The sequence below is a fragment of the Antennarius striatus genome, chromosome 12 (assembly GCF_040054535.1).
Source record: "Antennarius striatus isolate MH-2024 chromosome 12, ASM4005453v1, whole genome shotgun sequence".
NCBI lineage: Eukaryota > Metazoa > Chordata > Actinopteri > Lophiiformes > Antennariidae > Antennarius > Antennarius striatus.
The window spans coordinates 3,800,702-3,817,916 of NC_090787.1; the positions used below are offsets into that span (position 1 = coordinate 3,800,702).

Here is a 17,215-nt window from a genome sequence, read left to right on the forward strand (position 1 = left end):
CGTTCACCTGGGAGTCAAGTGGAAACAGGGCGTTTGTAATCATGACAAAATCAAGACGCAGACTGCATTAGTGTCGCGTCTTCATTTCCAGTCCTGTTCAGAAGAGGCTGAAGCTGGAGATGCTGCCATTGTCTGATTGAACAGGGGTGATGTCCTTTTACTCCTTCACGTCTTTCCACAACCCCACCTTCCTTTATTCCATTTAACCAATCAGCTTATGCTTTGGCATGAAAGCCCCTCCCTCTGTGACATCAGCAGAGGAGGTAAAAACCAAACTGTCGCCTGCATATGTAGATGATGGCAAATCCTGAAATTAATCAAATGCACAAATAACTTCATTTTTTACATGTACTTTTTGATTTAAAATGTTTGCACACACACACACACACACACACACACACACGCCATACACCTGCACACACAAACCAGCCCCGCCTCCCTCCACCAGCAGGACGTCTATTGAGGCCAACCAGAGAAGCTTCCGTCTCCACGGCGGCTCTAAGTGCTGGAGGCTTTCTGTTCAGAAGCTAATGGGGTTGTGATTGACGTCCAGCATCCAGGGGCACTTAGGAGCTTAAAACCCTCAACCTAAGCACCCCGCCTCCGACCAAAGCCACCCACCGCGAACGCCACGGTCGTCTGGTTTTGTTTCGTACGTCAGTAAAAGAGCTGACATCACCGAGGGCCGCGTCGTCTTCCTCGATCCCAGCCGGTTGCCACGCAAAAATACAAAAAGTTACACCCATAATGCTCTTTGTTGGCACGCTAGCACTTTAGCCTGTGAATCAATCAAATAAAAATAACTGCACTGCCACCTAGTGGTCGGGGGTTCAAAATGAACCCAAAACTAGATGATTTAAAGTCAGCTCAGTGTTTCTTGGGGTTCAACGTGGAACATCTTGATGTTCCTTTTTACCGATACGCCCCATTGTTGCAGACCAGATGCAGCCACGCCCACTCCGATGATGAAAACGAGCTTATTTACAAGAGATGTTCCATTCATTTCGTTATAACTGTTGCTTTCCCAGCCTTGAATATTTTCCCCCCCAAACCTGTTAACGCTCCCAGCCGGTGAATGCAGAGCAATCAAACATCTTCTGCTGCAGTGCGTCTCAGACAAACACCCCCCCCTCCAAAAAAATAAAAATAACAAGGTCATGGCCGGAGCCATTTACCAGCATCTTTTCATCAGCCCTGGTTTTTACAATAGAACACTCCAGACTAAATTGGATATTTTAGCTCAAAGCGGGTTGTTTTTTTTCCCGGTGAATGTGTTTGACAACCTGTTTCTCCCCGTCGCCGTCTGAAAGCTGTTTGCGGCGCTAAAGTGAGGCGCTCGCTCTGACCGAACGTGTTGAGCCCTGGTGCCAGTTGTTAATCCTTCCCCAGCAGACGTGAATTATTCTGCATGTGTAAATAAGCCTGGCTCGCATGTGCTTTAAGATGCAGGCGCCGGGCTGCTCCCCGTAAGTGGCTGGAAATAGAAAAGCGGGGCATAAATCACAATAACAGCCTCGGCGGTCGGACAGTTGGCTTGATTATCTACCGAGAGGCAGCAGCAGCAGCAGCATCCCGATGCATTCACTGACGCTCGTGCTTTCCGGCATTCTAACGCTTCTGGATGGTCATTTCGGGGCTTCTGTTCCATTTTTGCTTTCTGCAGAATTCATGACTTTCTCTCACTGTGTGCAACTATTCACAAGACCCCCCCCCCCCCGGAGCTCCGCTGCCGATGATCTATACTCCTGCTCCTTCGTAGTATGAGTACTTATTGATTTGATATGTCACCTGCCTAGAATCAGTTATGAAGAGGCAGTCATTTGAGACAAGAGGGGCTTTGTCTCCCTTTTCCTTCTCCGTCTCTCTGTTTGTGTCCCCTGGCTTTGTCTGACAACAGGAAGAAGGATGGGGAGGAACAAGAAGGATGACCTCATGGCTGCACTCTCAGGTTTTTGTCTTTAGCTCAGCTCCGTGAAAACACAACACGAGAGGCCTTATTTTGCCCCTCCGGCTGCCTCGGGGGTGATTATTCCTCACGCCGACCCGCGTGGACCGGTATTCTCCCATTCCTGCGCCGCAGAAGCGATTCTTATCACTCCACATCAAATGGCGTGTTCAAGGATCACAAAGAAAACATTGCCCTTGGGTTTGCTTTGTCAGCACATTGTCGCAATCTGCGCTATTCCAGGATTTAGATGATTTTTTTTTTCTGCTTAGATTTCAAGTATTCAGCTAAAAAAAAAAAAAAAAAAACTACAACTCCCCCCGGTGGGAAAATATGAACGCTCACTTCCGATCTGAGGTCATTCGCCGTCTCGGCGGAGCCCCGGTCACTTGCTTTACATCAGTTTTATGCTGCCGTCTCATCGCAATGTTTGTCCCCCATCCCCACCCCGACCCCCACCCCAACACATACACACCCCAACCCCAACCCCCAACACTCTGCAGAGATTCGTGGGGAATACGAATTCGGAGGCTGTCGTCCAGAACAAGCTGTCCCATCCGGTGAGAACACGCTTCCTGCGCTTCGTCCCTCGCGATTGGAACCCCAGTGGCTGGATGGGCCTCAGGGTGGAGGTGTACGGATGCTCCTATAGTGAGTGCACACACACACACACACACACACACACACACACACACACACACACACACCCTTCATTTACGCACTGAAGCCCGGCCCCTGATGAAGACTGATGAGGACCGTTTTTCCATTCGCTTAAGTTTCAATGGCGTTTTCTGATATTCCGAACTTTAACGGATTTAAAACAAAAGAAAGGTGTTAAACGCCAGAATGAGACATGAATATTAAATCCGCCACGTGGTGAAAACATTTCTGCGTGCTATGCCCACCTAACTAAACAAACTTGCTTGTATTTCTGTCCTGATAGATATGTGCCGCCTCCTACCGCAGGCTACTTGTGTTGTTCCCTAACGTTCTTAGCGCTGCAGCACCTACAGACTGAACAAAGTGTGAGAGCGGCTTGTATTAATAAACACTGTTGGCAGTAAAGAATAACTGGCAAGAAGCACAATCACACTCAAACACACACAATGGAGGCAGAAAACACGCCTAATGCGTGTCACGGTGTTGCATTACTCATCCTGATGACACTGTACCAACACCAGCAAGACAATTAATGCTAAATTCATTATTGAGTCTGCCTGTTTGTCTTTCCCATCATGACTTAATTATCTCCCCCCCTTTTCAATGGAATCCTGTCTGCCTGAGATGAACACCTCATTATCTCAGGACGAGGTGCGTTTGTGCTTCCGGTGGAGTCAAATCCGATCCATCCGTTCGGGTTTCATCGCACCCGGAATTCGTCATTCCCGATCAGGACAGGGGAGTTTTTGCGCCTGACGACGAGGCGTCAAAGCGAACGTGATGCACAGGAAGCGGCAAGAGGGAGTTTGGGAATAGTTGTTTTTATTATCAGCCAAAATCACTGCTGGTGTGAGCTTGTGTAGAAATAACTGCAGGTGCTGTGAGGACGTCACGTCGCTCCGATGTGTTGTTGTGTTCAAACTGTATGAACAGGAAAGTGGTTTTTGATCAGTTTCTATCAAATTATTGGAATTACAGTCTTAAAGAAACAGTTGACCTCAAAAGGTGATGTTTGGGTCTAGATTTTCCTTCATAAATCACTTTTTGTTATATAATTTCAGTTTAATATATCATGCAGCAGACCAACTTGGTGATATTTGAGAAGTGAAATTAAGTTTAATCTGCAATAATGGTTTAAACAAAAGTAGACAGGTGCATAAATTTGGGCACCCCAACATAAAAATGATCATCCTTCTTTATAAAACATCTCCAGTTGGTTTGGTTTGATGATTTCCAGGCATTCGACAGCCCGCTTTAGATCACACCACAGATTTTTATTTTAGTATTCTGCTCTGGGACTGAGGGGCCGTTGGAATTTGAGAACTTGAGCGGTGTTTAGGGGTCCTTGTCTTGTTGAAGTGAAATTGTTCGCAAGAATCTGCTGATACTGACTGGAATCCATTCAACCTTCAACTTTAACAGTATTCCCAGGACCTGCACTGGTCACACAGCCCCAAAGCATGATGGGAACACCACCAGATTTCACTGTGGGTAGCGAGGGCTTGTCTTGGAATGCTGTGTTCTTAATCTGCTCTTCGTTGTCTCCAAACAACTCAATTTTAGTTTCATCAGTCCACAGAACCTCATTCTAGAATGAACCTGGCTCGTCCAAATGCTTATCTGAGACTTCTCTTGGCCTGGGCCTTAACTAGAACCGTGTCTTCAATTCCTCACTGCGTTCATCACAGAGGGAACTGACAGATGGAATCTCTGATAGCTTCTTGTGTCCTTCCCCTAAACCATGATGTTGGACAATCTTTGCTTTCAGGTCATTTAACAGTAGTTTAGAGGCTCACGTGTTTCCACCCTTCAGAGAAGAGACAAAGGGAGACCAGCTGTCCACCTTAAATACTCTTCCTCTAGATTGGCTTCACCTGTGTGTGCAGGTCAACGATCAATGAGCTGATCAAACACATTTTGTGTTCCAATAATCAGTGTTAAAGGTTTCAAATCAATTTTTAAAAAAAACAAAAACATGGCTACCAAAATGCATACACCTGCCTACTTTTGTTAATAATTATTACACACTTTCTGTAAATCCTATAAACTTTATTTCTCAAATATCACTGTGTTCGTCTGCTTTATGATTTATTTAACTGGTGTAGGTCATAGATGGGTCAGCAATGCTATTTTTTATGCGATGCTAATGCTCAAACAGTGAGCGCTTTTAGCTTAGAGGCTCCAGTGAAGATATCAATCTAGAAAAGGGTGTGAAAAAAATTTTTTTTTCTATTCAGGAGTCAGTTTATATTTATTTTTGCTTCCTTTCTTCCGGATATTTAGGCGAACTCTGCGACGGTGCTCTGCTCCAAAACTCCTTTTTTTCTTTTTGGTTATCTTTTTTTTACGGGGGTCTGACTTGATAACAGCTGAATTTTCTATTTTTTTATTTTTTTTTTGCATGAAATGCCCCTTTTAAAATAGTCATAAAAGATCACGTTTGAGCTATTCCACATTTAACGCTTCTGTATCTAAAAATTAGACTTCTGCGACGGTTCGGTGGCTTGGGAAGAAATGCTGCCCCGACATGGGGTAACATTATCTTTAGCTCCCCTCAATAAAATAAATATAATGAGAATTCCACATTGTGAGGCAGCACTAACTAGATGAGCCAGAGAATTAATGCACTGTGAAGCATAGGCAGAATATCCCAAGGTGATCAGTTTTATAACACCCGCCTGCCACGCCGTCGTGAAGTGTATTAAAGTTAGATAAGCAGGTGTAATGCTAATGCTAATGTGGCGCACGCCTCTCCGTCATTGGCTGGTCAGTTCCTTATTGGATTCCTGCTTTTATCTGTATAAATTCCCGCTAATGACGACGCTCCTGACATTACAGCCATGACTTGTTGACCTCGGTGGAATTAAAAAGGATGCTAACACAGTTAGCTCACCATTCCGCTAGATTACAGGTTGGAATCCATGCAGGGGTGTCTCCGAGGTAGGATCATATAGATAGATAGATAGATAGATAGATAGATAGATAGATAGATATACTTTATTAATCCCGGAGGAAATTGCATGTGAGGAAATTGCATGTTAATTGATGTGACCCCCCCCCCCCCAACCACCACCACCACACCTGCGTTATTAACCCACCTGGGATGCATTCTGTCTAAAAACCGGCTGCATATGAAAGTAGAGGATGAAACACTGAGAGGTAATAAAGATGGAGTCGCTCTGCTTTCCGACAGGAGGGGATTTGGAGCGACGCTGTTTTCCCTTCCCGCGTCGGAATATCGGATAACAGCTGAGCTCCGGTTCGCTGAGGTGTGACAACGCCGAGCCGTTTTCAACCAGTCATTAAAAGACTCGCGTCTCCGACGATAGACGCGTAAAGACTGATTAACCTGCGGCTATTTGCTGCTAGCGCCCGGCGTGGAAAGTCAGCTGTACCCTTTACTTAATTAAATTTGTAATTATTCGATTGTCTGGATTGTGGTAATGCCGACTGGCTGCATATTCTGTATTTAATTTAATTTTAATTATTGCTGCCCCTGGCTGTGTTCTCCATGTAAACACATGGCCTGTCCAAACCAATAAGGCGGAACCCACCCACCCCCTTCCTCCTTATCTTTGGGAGATGCTTATTTATCGCTTCATATAAATCTCCTTTTTGTGTTGTTGTTTTTCTGCTTCTTGTGTATCTAATTAATACAGATGATTCTTTAACAGATTTAATAAAAAGATTTGAGACTGTTTTTCATAAAGGTTTTTTTTCTGAACCAGCTAGCATTTTAGCATGCTCTGATATTTTAATTAAATTTAATCTTTTCTGTTTTATTTTATCACATAAACTGAACGTGAAATTTCACATTGCTACAATTTATAATTCCATGTTGAGCCAGTTATGTAAATCAAATTATTTGATTTGGCTCTATAGCTGTAGATTGAGTCACGTCAAAAACAGGACTTTTGTATGTTGAATTAATAAATACATTTTATTTAAGTGTATGTGTAAGTTAAATTCAACGTAATTTTAGATTTACATCTTCCTCATGCAATAAAACGATGTGGAATTTTTATTCATCTTTATTTTTAATAATAATAATTCTAAATTCAAACCCTTTACAACAGTGAGCACAGACTAATTTAACAGAGAGATTTAACTTTAGTTAAATCACCTTAAACCATCAGGACCCTGGTGAAATATCTACAAACCTCGTGGGGAATTTAAATTCCATAAACGTAATGATAATTTGTTTCCCAAGCGTGTTGAAGTCCGTCTGTCTTGTCTTTTAGAGTCGTACGTGGCCGACTTTGACGGCAGGAGCTCTCTGTTGTATCGGTTCAACCAGAAGTCCATGTCGACGCTGAAGGACGTCATCTCTCTCCGCTTCAAGAGCCACCAGGCCGAAGGCGTCCTGCTTCACGGCGAGGGCCAGAGAGGGGATTACATCACCCTGGAGCTTCACCGAGGAAGACTGGACCTCTACCTCAACTTAGGTGCTCCTCCCTTAAAAAAGCCAATCCCAGAGAAGTTTCTTCTCAGAGTGAGAAGATCTTAAGACTAACTCACCTGTTTCTCTCCAGATGACAGCAGGCTGAGGTTCAGCAGCGGCCGGGTGGCGGTGACGGTGGGCAGCCTGCTGGACGACCAGCACTGGCACTCGGTCCATATAGAACGCTTCAACAAGCAGGTTAACCTCACTGTGGACGCCCACACGCAGCACTTCCAAACCAAAGGAGAAGGACACTCGCTGGAGGTGGACTATGAAGTGAGTTCGTGCGGTGATTGAATTACATAAACTGGAGGCGAGGTAGCAGAGGCGGGCTTTTAAATGGGAGAGTGTGGTGTAATGAATTTATGCGACGAGAGACACGTTGCGTCATTGCAAACACAATGAAGGGCGTTGAGCGAAGAGCCTAGCAGAATCGGGGGAAACAGTCCCGTGTCGGGGGTACCCAAGGGTTTCCGATGATGTCAGCAGGGTTCTTTAGTTGTTTTAATTGATATTAGAAACCTGAAATCCAAAGAGCTTTGGAGGAACCAACGAGATTGCGATCTACTGATGGTGATCAGTACAAAACCCATAGATCATCTACCAATGAGTGACCTGTCCTGGTGAAGTTGGAAGCTATCGATGCTCCAAAGGCATTCGTTTGCCTCCTGCATTGGGGCCGCCGCCCTGCCATCGGCTCCAGTGTGATTGGCCGGCCGTGGAGCCGGGGGCAGCTTCGGAGGAACGATGAATTATGCACTGTTTGGCTCCTTGTCAGGAATCGCGAGGCTAATGGAACGTCCGCTCTAGAGGCGGGGCGAGACTCCTCCGCCGCTGGTAGGCAAAGTTGGATTCATGATTCATTGATGTTCCGTCGGCCGTAGGAGAAACTTTCACAAGCTGACGGCTGATGGTGGCCGATTTAAAGTCTAGAAGACACTAAAAGGCCGATTGTCGAGATGTGTGGCCGAAACCAACACACTGCACACACTCAATAACGAAAACACTAATCTATTAGAGCACCATCCAGTGGCAGCAGGGCGCCACTGATGTCTGAACTTTTGAGGACATCGTCCTGTTGCCGTGGCATTAAAAACTCAAGCCTGCCGGGTCTGAAGTACTGTACTCACACAGCCTCTTGCTCATTTCCTGACTCAAAGGTTGATGCAGTAACTACTGACAACCTGCGTGGGCATGCATATTTTTAGACTATTACATATTTTAAAGTGAGGTCATAGTAAAACACAAAGAGATAAATGTTATTCCGATGAAAATACCACACATAAATACATATTTCTACCTTATTATAAACTATTCATTGTGTAATTATGCAATGTTAGCAGACTGTTTTCTTTATCCAGCGCTCAGGGTTGTTCTTCTGTTCTTTCTTTAAAGCTGAGTTTCGGAGGCATCCCGTTGCCAGGGAAACCGGGAACCTTTTTGAGGAAGAACTTCCACGGCTGCATGGAGAACCTGTACTACAATGGGATCAATATCATAGACCTGGCAAAGAGACGCAAGCCGCAGATACACAGCGTGGTGAGTCACAAGTAGCTCCAGGCGCGCTGGAATACCATCCGATGCTTTGTTATCCGCTGGAAACCAGGTGGAAGCAGAGCTGATGCGTCCAATCAAAGATAAATTCATCAGGATTCAAAGGTGATTGGAAGGTGATTTAATCCAGAATAGAAAGATTGGAGAATTTGGTTTGGAATCATATTTACCTTGTTTGGCATGTTTGCCCAGCATATTAACATGTTAGCATCGCCTAATTAGCTCCAAACACAGCTGAGGCTCATTTTGCAAAAATTTTGGGTTACATTCAGCCTCTTTCATGATCTGGCAACCCGTCCAGTAGTTACTTGGAGTCTTGGACGCGGTCCATCCTCGGAGCCGTGCTGCGTGCGAAGTGAAAGCCCATCCTTTTGTTTTATTCCTCTGGAGCAGCGAGCCTTTATACGCGTTAGTTGATGAGTCGGATTTAAGGCATTCTGGTCAGGACCGACAGAGAACGGCCTTAAAACAATCACGACATCGCTTGTGATTCTAACTACTATATCATTAAGTCCAAGTGTGTGATTGGATTCATTTGAAAAGTCAACCTCCCACACAAATCAGTCTGGTCGGCCAAAGTGCCACAAGACACATCTCATCCGAGACGTCGTGTGCCTTTTAAAGTCTGATTGCTGTGTTAAAAGGCCTTTACTGACAACAGAGGCAGAGAGGTGGAGAGAGACTGTCATGATGGAGGCTGTAATGGAATTTCAATGGAGCTATCTCCCTGAGGTTGATGGGAGGAAATCACATTGAGAGTCAAAGAGCTGTGATTGCTCTGCGCTGGCCTGCAGGCATCAGGACTGATGGGACTCTGACCTCGACAGACACGATCAGGCTGCGTTTGAATGTACTTAACACAACCTCTGCACTGTACAGAATTAAACTGAAATGTAATCTTAAATGGTTTTTCATCCAGCCTGCTCCACCGCAGGGTTTCGGAGCAAAGGGCAGCCTCATTCTCGGAAACGCTATGACATCATCGCCATTGGAAATGTCTTTAATTTAGACGTGGATGCGCTAAATGCTGAAAATAGGAGGGGTTTTTTGTATTATTTTGCTTTATATGTGTTTTAGTAAAGGGGGAAGTTAACAGCTAGCTTTGCTCAGGGCAGGCTAGCTATTCCTGTTGTGATTCTTTATGCTTCATGTATCCAACTCAAGGCCCCGGGGGGCCAAATGTGGCCCTCCAAATCATTTTATGTGGCCCGCGAGAGCATAAGAGGTCACAGTGTCTAAAAACAAGAGTGTTTGACCGAAACTACATTTCCCACAATTCAGTAATTCAGCTATTTAATTAAGTTGTGACAGTTTTTTTCATTACCGGACAAATTAAGAGGATTTGTGTTATAACAGAGCAACAAACAACATATTTTTATGTGTAACTGTAACGTTTGTAACTTGAATAGGTAAAAAAAATTCAGTTATTTAACATTAAGGAGTAGTTACATTTATTTTACATTGAGTTACATTCAGTTACATTTATTAGTTACATCGGGCCCTTTGAGGACAGCTGGTTATGCTGATGTGGCCCTCAGTGAAAATGAGTTTGACACCCCTGCTTTATGCTAAGCTAACAACACAGGTTTCAACAAGATAATGATGATTAACTTTCCCTTTAATCACGTTTTTAATTGCACTTTTCGAAAGTTGCATCCTTTTTTCTTTATAATTTGGAATTAGCATTTTCATTGAACATTTTGCTCATGGTTCTTTGACCATCTGCTCCATTTTTTTCGGGGTATCACGACGTCCCATATTCCAGGTGTATCACAATGAGATCCCTGAGGCCAACTGGCGCTGGCGCGGCGCCGAAGTGTCGTGTAAATCCGTGTCCTTGGGTTTTTGTCGTCCTCCAGGGCAACGTGACCTTCTCCTGCTCGCAGCCCCAGCTGGTGGCGTGCACCTTCCTGAGCTCCAGCAGCAGCTTCCTGTCACTTCCGCCCGCGGGGTCTGCCACCGGGGGGTTCTCCGTTCGCTTCCAGTTCAGGACGTGGAACCCAGATGGGCTGCTGCTCTCCCTGCAGCTGAACCCGGAGCCCCAGAGACTGGAGCTGCAGATCAGCAACAGCCGGCTGTACCTGACCCTCCACACCTCAAGACGACAGAAATCAGAGGTCTCGGCCGGTGAGTCCGAACGCACATAAAAACACGATGGAATGACTGCTCTGGTGACGCCAGTCCCCGACTTCATTCACATTCACAGGGTGCAGCGTTAAGACTTCCACTTACACCCACTTGACAATCTCCACTAAACCATGCAGGATGTTTGGAGCAAAGAAAGTTCAAGTCTGGAGCAGATCCCATAAAAACAGAATCTTTTTTTCCTTCTCACTGCAAAATAAGACTTTTTTTAGACCATATTTTGTGAATCGCACATAAAGTACTTTATGGATGACGATGAAACTGGGTGGCAGACAGGACAATATCCCAAAGAAGACACCGATGACTTTTGGAGTCGATGTGAATAAACAAGTGGATGAATTTTATTTCTTTTTTCACTTTGGGAGAGGTCACTTTTTCTTGTGGAACTTTTTCTTGGGTCCCCAGTTTGTGATGTCATAATTCAAGAAACTAAATACAGGTGACACATATAAATAAAGATAGAGTCAGTAAGTCACCAAGTAACACACCAAGCTGTACAGGCAGATATTATTACAGTAACACTTCGCTTTAGTGAATAAAAGCAAACCTGTACTTTGAGGAATCCCACTGGGCCCTATAATCGAACCATCACCTTTATTTTTAATTAAAAAACTTTGCCAGGAAACAAAGTGAAGTTTCTCAAACTCATCCCAGCTGCAATCTAAAATCTGAAAACCTATAATCTTCAACGTGACCTCACTGACATCTACTTTCTTTTCATCACACGCTGAACTCCGCCCACATGACCCCGAAAACTGCTGCGCTTGTATTATGAGTTGCTCCTGGACTTAATTAGATCACCTTTTGTCCTCAATAACTCAAAAAAAAAAAGTTTATTTTTTCCTGGAATTACTTGGAGGAAACTATGGGTGAATCCTCTGTGTGGGATTGCTTAGCAGAGATAATGGAGATAAGCGTGATTGTTTTAGGAGGCCTCTTCCCGCCGATGGTGGGCTGCAGGGAAATTTAGATGGAGGAGACAACCTACGGGACAATATTCGCTTTTATATAATTCATCTCAAGCTGCATTAAATGATGTGCAGTCGGATCTGTCAGGCTTGGAGCCGCATGAGGAGAATAACCTGGAGTCAAAACAGCAAACCAGAAGTTTCATCAGAATATTAGTTTGTGGGTTCACATCTCAGTAATTTGATGTGTTTATTTAGGACTCCTCGTTCCTGGAGTGAATTTTTATGGAGGTCACACAAATGATTATGGAGAAACATCCCTGATTACATCTTAACAACGAATTCAGGGGCTCGTCCATCCACCCAGGGAAGGAGATCCGTAACATTTCAAACACACTGAGACTTAATCCCCTGGATCTCGTTTGTAAAATGCAGATTTATCCCGTTTAAGTGCGCTGAGTCCAACCCAGACACGGGGGGTAAATCCCCTTAAATTCATTAGGAACCCCAAGCATTGGCAGTCACGTGTGAAATGAGCACTTTATAGCGGGAGCAGATGGAAATATCCCGCGTGGAGACGAGTGGGTTCATTGCAGATAAACCCTCATTGTTCCCGCGGTGCGTGAAGATCGGCCGGGTCAGTAAACACCAGCCTGCTGTTGCAGAGCGCGGTTCGAGCTAAACGACTTACCTGTTGCCTCTTGTGCTCCAAAACCATCGGAATCACCAGAGACGTTAAATTGCTGCAGCAGTCACGCATTCATTTAAAAGTGGAGTTCATAGATTTTTTTGAATACTCCCTTTTCTCTTCCTCTAAACTTTCCCCTTTTTCATCAGACGCATCGCCTCGTCGCTGCAGACGGTTCCTCTTGTTGTGTTTCTTTTCTTTTTTCAGTTTGACACAGGCAATGCAATAGCTTAGGGAAAAAATGCAATTTGCCCTGTGTGATAAAGTGCTGTACTTAAGCTAAGTGCACAAGAGTATTAATGTGGAAAGAATATTGATCTGCGTCTCTCTTCGCTCGGCTCGGCGATGATGTGCACCAACAGTAAAGGCTTTAATTTCACACGCTGACGTCTCAGTCTGGCTCTGACCGCGAGATTCACCGGCCTCTACGAAGGCGAACGCCTCATGCATGGAGCTGTGTATTTCCTGGAGGCATTGGTGGGACTCGGAGATGTCAGGCGGAAGAAGAATGGATGCATGTTTTATTTTCCTTATCAGCCGCCGAGCTGTCACGCTGCTCGCCGGCGTGATGCAAGAAAGCATCATATCTCTTTCCTCGATGGCGCCTTGACACCTCCAACTCGGCCAGCGGCGGGACAGCCAGGAGATGAAGAGGTGTGAACCAAAGAGGTGGGGGGGGGTCCCTCGTGGCTGCGTTGCTTATTCCATGAAACAGCCAATGGGGTGAGAGGGAAAAAAATCGCCCGTGGCGCCTGCAGCCTTCTGGGATTAAAGGTTGTGTTCTAATCAAAAGGGAGCGCCGGATTGCAAATGGAATTCTCAAGTATTCCCGAGAGCGCAGACAGATCTGATGTTAGAGCAACTAGAATAACTCCCAGGGTGCACCCTGTGCGACTGCGTGGTGGCCCCACAGCTCCCGAAAAAAACGCCGAACGGCTCAATCTGGATGTTAATTTAGTCTCGATCCAATGGCGTCGGCGTCTTGAAGGCTTCAGCTCTGAGAGATGAGATCTCAATTTTAATAGACTTTTTTTTAAGAGTATTTTGTTGGATTTTTATTAGAAGTTCTTAAATTTTGCAGCTCAGCAAACAGAAGTGCTTTAATGCAATGAACACGTTGGAAAACGGAGCTGATGGTTCTGGTATCTGATGCAGGTTTAAACCAGACAGGACAGGAAATGAGCGTTCAGGGTACGGATTCACAAACATCAGAAAATACTCCACTGCAAGTAAAAAGTACCGCATTCAAAGTTTACTTCAGAGTTTGAGGAACCTCGACTGAAGTTTGTGGGTTAACGCCGCCGCTGCGTTCACGTGTGTGACGTTCTCATCCTGGGGTTGAGCTCCTTCATGTGGCGATGCATCATTCGAGATGAGATCCTGATGTATTTGGAGCGAGAACCTTGCATCTCTAGCAAGTCAACTTGTCCTGTTTTTAGCTTCGTGACAATCTCCCCAGCTCATCCCAGGAGGTTTTTGTAAATGGTACTAATATTGTAGTCCAGCCAGTTGGAATAAACTTACAGTTTTCCTGAAAATAAATGTGCACGGCAAAGAAAAACCAACTAGAAAATGTCAGGCTGTCGATGCGACGTTTCCGTCCTTTTTATTCTGCAGACAGCTTGTCGTTACGCTCACCGCTCGCTGTGAAATGTCGGTCTGCAGGTCACCGAGTCAACGACGGACTGTGGCACTCTGTGAGCCTGGACGCCAGGAACCTACAGATCAGCCTGTCTGTGGACGGCGAGTCGCCTTCCACCATTGAACTGTGGGAGCAGCTGGACTCCAGGGGCAGCTTTTATTTTGGAGGTCAGTCGCTTTCTTCTTACCTCTCGAGGGGTTGGTATCTGCTTGCATAGTCAACCAAAAGCTTGCATCATGTGTCTTTTTTTCCATTCAGGTTGTCCCACCAAGGACTGTCATTTCCCCGCTTTGGCCTTCCAGGGGTGCATGAGGCTCCTGTTCATCAACAAACAGCCGATGAATCTCAGTCATGTACAGCAGGGACTGCTGGGCAATTATAATGAGCTTAAGTTTGACACCTGCAACATAAGAGACAGGTAACGCCGTCTGGGGGTATTTATTTATTTTTTAACGCATCTCTTTTATTCATTAGAGGACAGCTCTAGCAGGGATCTTACACCCAATGTTGACATTCAACCGTCAAAATGTGTCACATATGAGAATGTGTTAAACATTATCTAAGCTGGCAGCGCAGAGTTCCTCGTGCCCATACTGTTAATTTGCGGATGGCGGTGTGTTGTCTGCAGAGCTGCCTGGAAGTCACTGACATCATGTCCTGTACAGACAAACATGCTGACAGGATCATCCAATTAAATTGCAACAGAAACTCGGCTACACCCTTCCCTGGCGGAGGACTATGCTAACAAGCTGCTCCCTTCTGGCCTGCATGGCATTCCCTCCCCATCGCCATCCCTCATTACCCTACACAGCTGTTAACGGATCGGATTGGCACTCCTGCGAGCTCCTAGAATGACTGGATGTGACTGGGAATATTTCATGGGAGAACAAGATGAACACGTGAGGTGCAGGATTTTTGTTTTTTGTTTTTTTGTTAGTTTTCTTTTCATTCTACCTCATCTTTTGCCCTGGAGTCGAAAATCTCCTTTGTCAGATTTCAAAACCGTCTCTGCTGGAGTCCAGATTGTCTGCTGTCAGAGAATATGCAAAACGCAACGGCGCTGCCAGTCAGTGTTGTCAGCGGGTGAAAGGAAGCGCAGTAGGAAATGACAGGAAACATCGGAATGAGTTCTTGCACACGTCTTTTGCATGAATAGCAAAAGTTTTGCATGCGTGTTTTGACGGATGAATGCGAGCGTTGGGTGAGCTCATGGGCAAGGAGGAGGAGCTGATGGGAGTCTGGGGGTCCACCACAACCAGAAGGTTTCATCCTACCACCAACGATAGAATAGATTTATGTGCAGATATAAAGAACTAAATCTGTATTAGAAGTCACAGAGGATCTTTAAAGGTTTCCATAATGCAACGTCAGTTCTTTTGAATTGGATTAAATGTTACTAGATCACTGAATAAAAAGGGTAGAAAAGAGCTGCAATCCTTCAATAAACCGCATTCATCTTCTTATCGTTTCTGCCATAATGAAGAATCACTGAGGGGCTGCGTATCAAAGCTACGTTCCGCTGTTAGCCAATTATCACTGTGGGTTTATTTACACACATTTTAGCACAAATGAACAATTTAGAGAAACACTTCTTGACAAACGGCATGGAGATGACAACCATCTGCTTCCGATGCTGAACAACAGTCTCGAATGCATCAGGCTCGAGGAGTACGTTCATACGTCATGTTAGCTGGAAAACCGCATTCGTCAATGTCGGTGTGATGAATACCTGTTTGGGAAAAATGACTCATTTAACATCTCTAATGGTAATTAATATAGAATCACAGCAAACTTGAGGAAACACATTTATTCACAAGTAAAACAAGGGCTTTGATGCTTTTTCTTGTTTTTTTCCTGATCAATCTTGTAACTACACAATCATTTGATCGTCTCGGCGTCGTCTCCTCTCATTTTATTTAGGATCTTACTTTCTTCACTCCTGCCATGTCTCTTCTCCTCCTACCTGGCATATTTTCTTAGCTCAAAGCTGTTTGTGGGAACACAGCGTGACCCGCCTTAACCCGGCTACCTGGAAGCTGGCCATCGATGTCTAGCTGCTGGTCGGCTTGTGTGTGTGTGTGTGTGTGTGTGTGTGTGCGTGTGTGTTTGTGCATGTGTGTGTATGCATTTGTGTGTTTGTGCATTTGTGTGTCTGAAAAGCTTCCTGGGTTCTAGACGCCACTGAAAACTTGTTATGGATCTGCATTGATTATACTTCCACCCTCGTGTAAGAGTTATTGCTCATGAGTGAGTTGTAGCTTGAGTTGCTCTGGAATATCACACAGTTTGCTTGTCTTTGACCTTAGCGTTAAATAAACTGTTATGTGAAGTAATTATGCTATGCTAAGATAAACAGATATCAGTTTACGCGGGTAGAAAATCAACAAAATCAATAAGACCAATAATGTCTCAACTTTTAGCTCTGGTTTTGGTCCCCATCAGGTATGCTAAAGGTGCCAGCATCACCTGCTAGAGGATAACTGTAACTTGTTGTGTCACTGGTTATCTAAAGCAATAACAACTTACACAGTGTGGATATTAATTATAATAATTATTAATAATTGTTTTTAACTTTATTTACGAAGTATCTTTCAAAAAGAAAGTGACAAAGTTCTTTATGACTAATTATGAGACAGTGACACGCGATGCCGTCAGAGACGAACCCGAACGAAAAGCTGTCAAGAAGTACCTACATAAAACTAAACCCCTGTTATTATAAAGCGCTTTAATTATGGAGCTGAAAGAGTTGGAAAAAATCCACATTAGATGAAAATTAAAGCAAACAAGGCTATGGGAAGTTGACATTTAACATTTCATATCTTCATCTTCATCGGTGATAAATATTAATAGTCACTGCATAATGTATTTCATAAAAATGATATCTGAAGAAATCATGCACATCAACATGCATTATGCAGTATAAAGTGTGGAGATAGTTTTCAGTCTGCACTGGGGAAGTTTATCTAGATCTCCAAATTAAAAGTTTAATTCACTTTATGGATCCAAGACGTGTGCATCTCATAATTGGTTTATTTAATTGTTTTTTTTATTTGTATATATTTCTAGGAACGTTTGAATTTGTTGGTTTGTGCGTGATTTTGCTCACATTCAAGGGAACAATCTATCCCCATATGAAGATTTTTGACCCTTGTGCATCCCATAATTGGTAACATATTTTTTGCATTTAAAGGACATTAGAATATCTGACCACATCACTTACAGGATGAAAGGG

The 17,215-nt window shown here is 44.3% G+C and overlaps 1 protein-coding gene across 1 annotated transcript in view; it reads left to right on the forward strand.

Annotated features, from left to right (window-relative positions):
- The window catches only part of LOC137605326 (contactin-associated protein-like 5), a 73,257-nt gene that overhangs the window by 21,487 nt on the left and 34,555 nt on the right, over positions 1-17,215 (forward strand). The window contains exons 4-10 of the mRNA XM_068329904.1: positions 2,449-2,596; positions 6,847-7,050; positions 7,138-7,322; positions 8,442-8,585; positions 10,460-10,727; positions 14,007-14,150; positions 14,242-14,401. Of these exons, the coding sequence (XP_068186005.1) occupies positions 2,449-2,596; positions 6,847-7,050; positions 7,138-7,322; positions 8,442-8,585; positions 10,460-10,727; positions 14,007-14,150; positions 14,242-14,401 (1,253 nt within the window). The remainder of the gene's footprint in view (positions 1-2,448; positions 2,597-6,846; positions 7,051-7,137; positions 7,323-8,441; positions 8,586-10,459; positions 10,728-14,006; positions 14,151-14,241; positions 14,402-17,215) is intronic.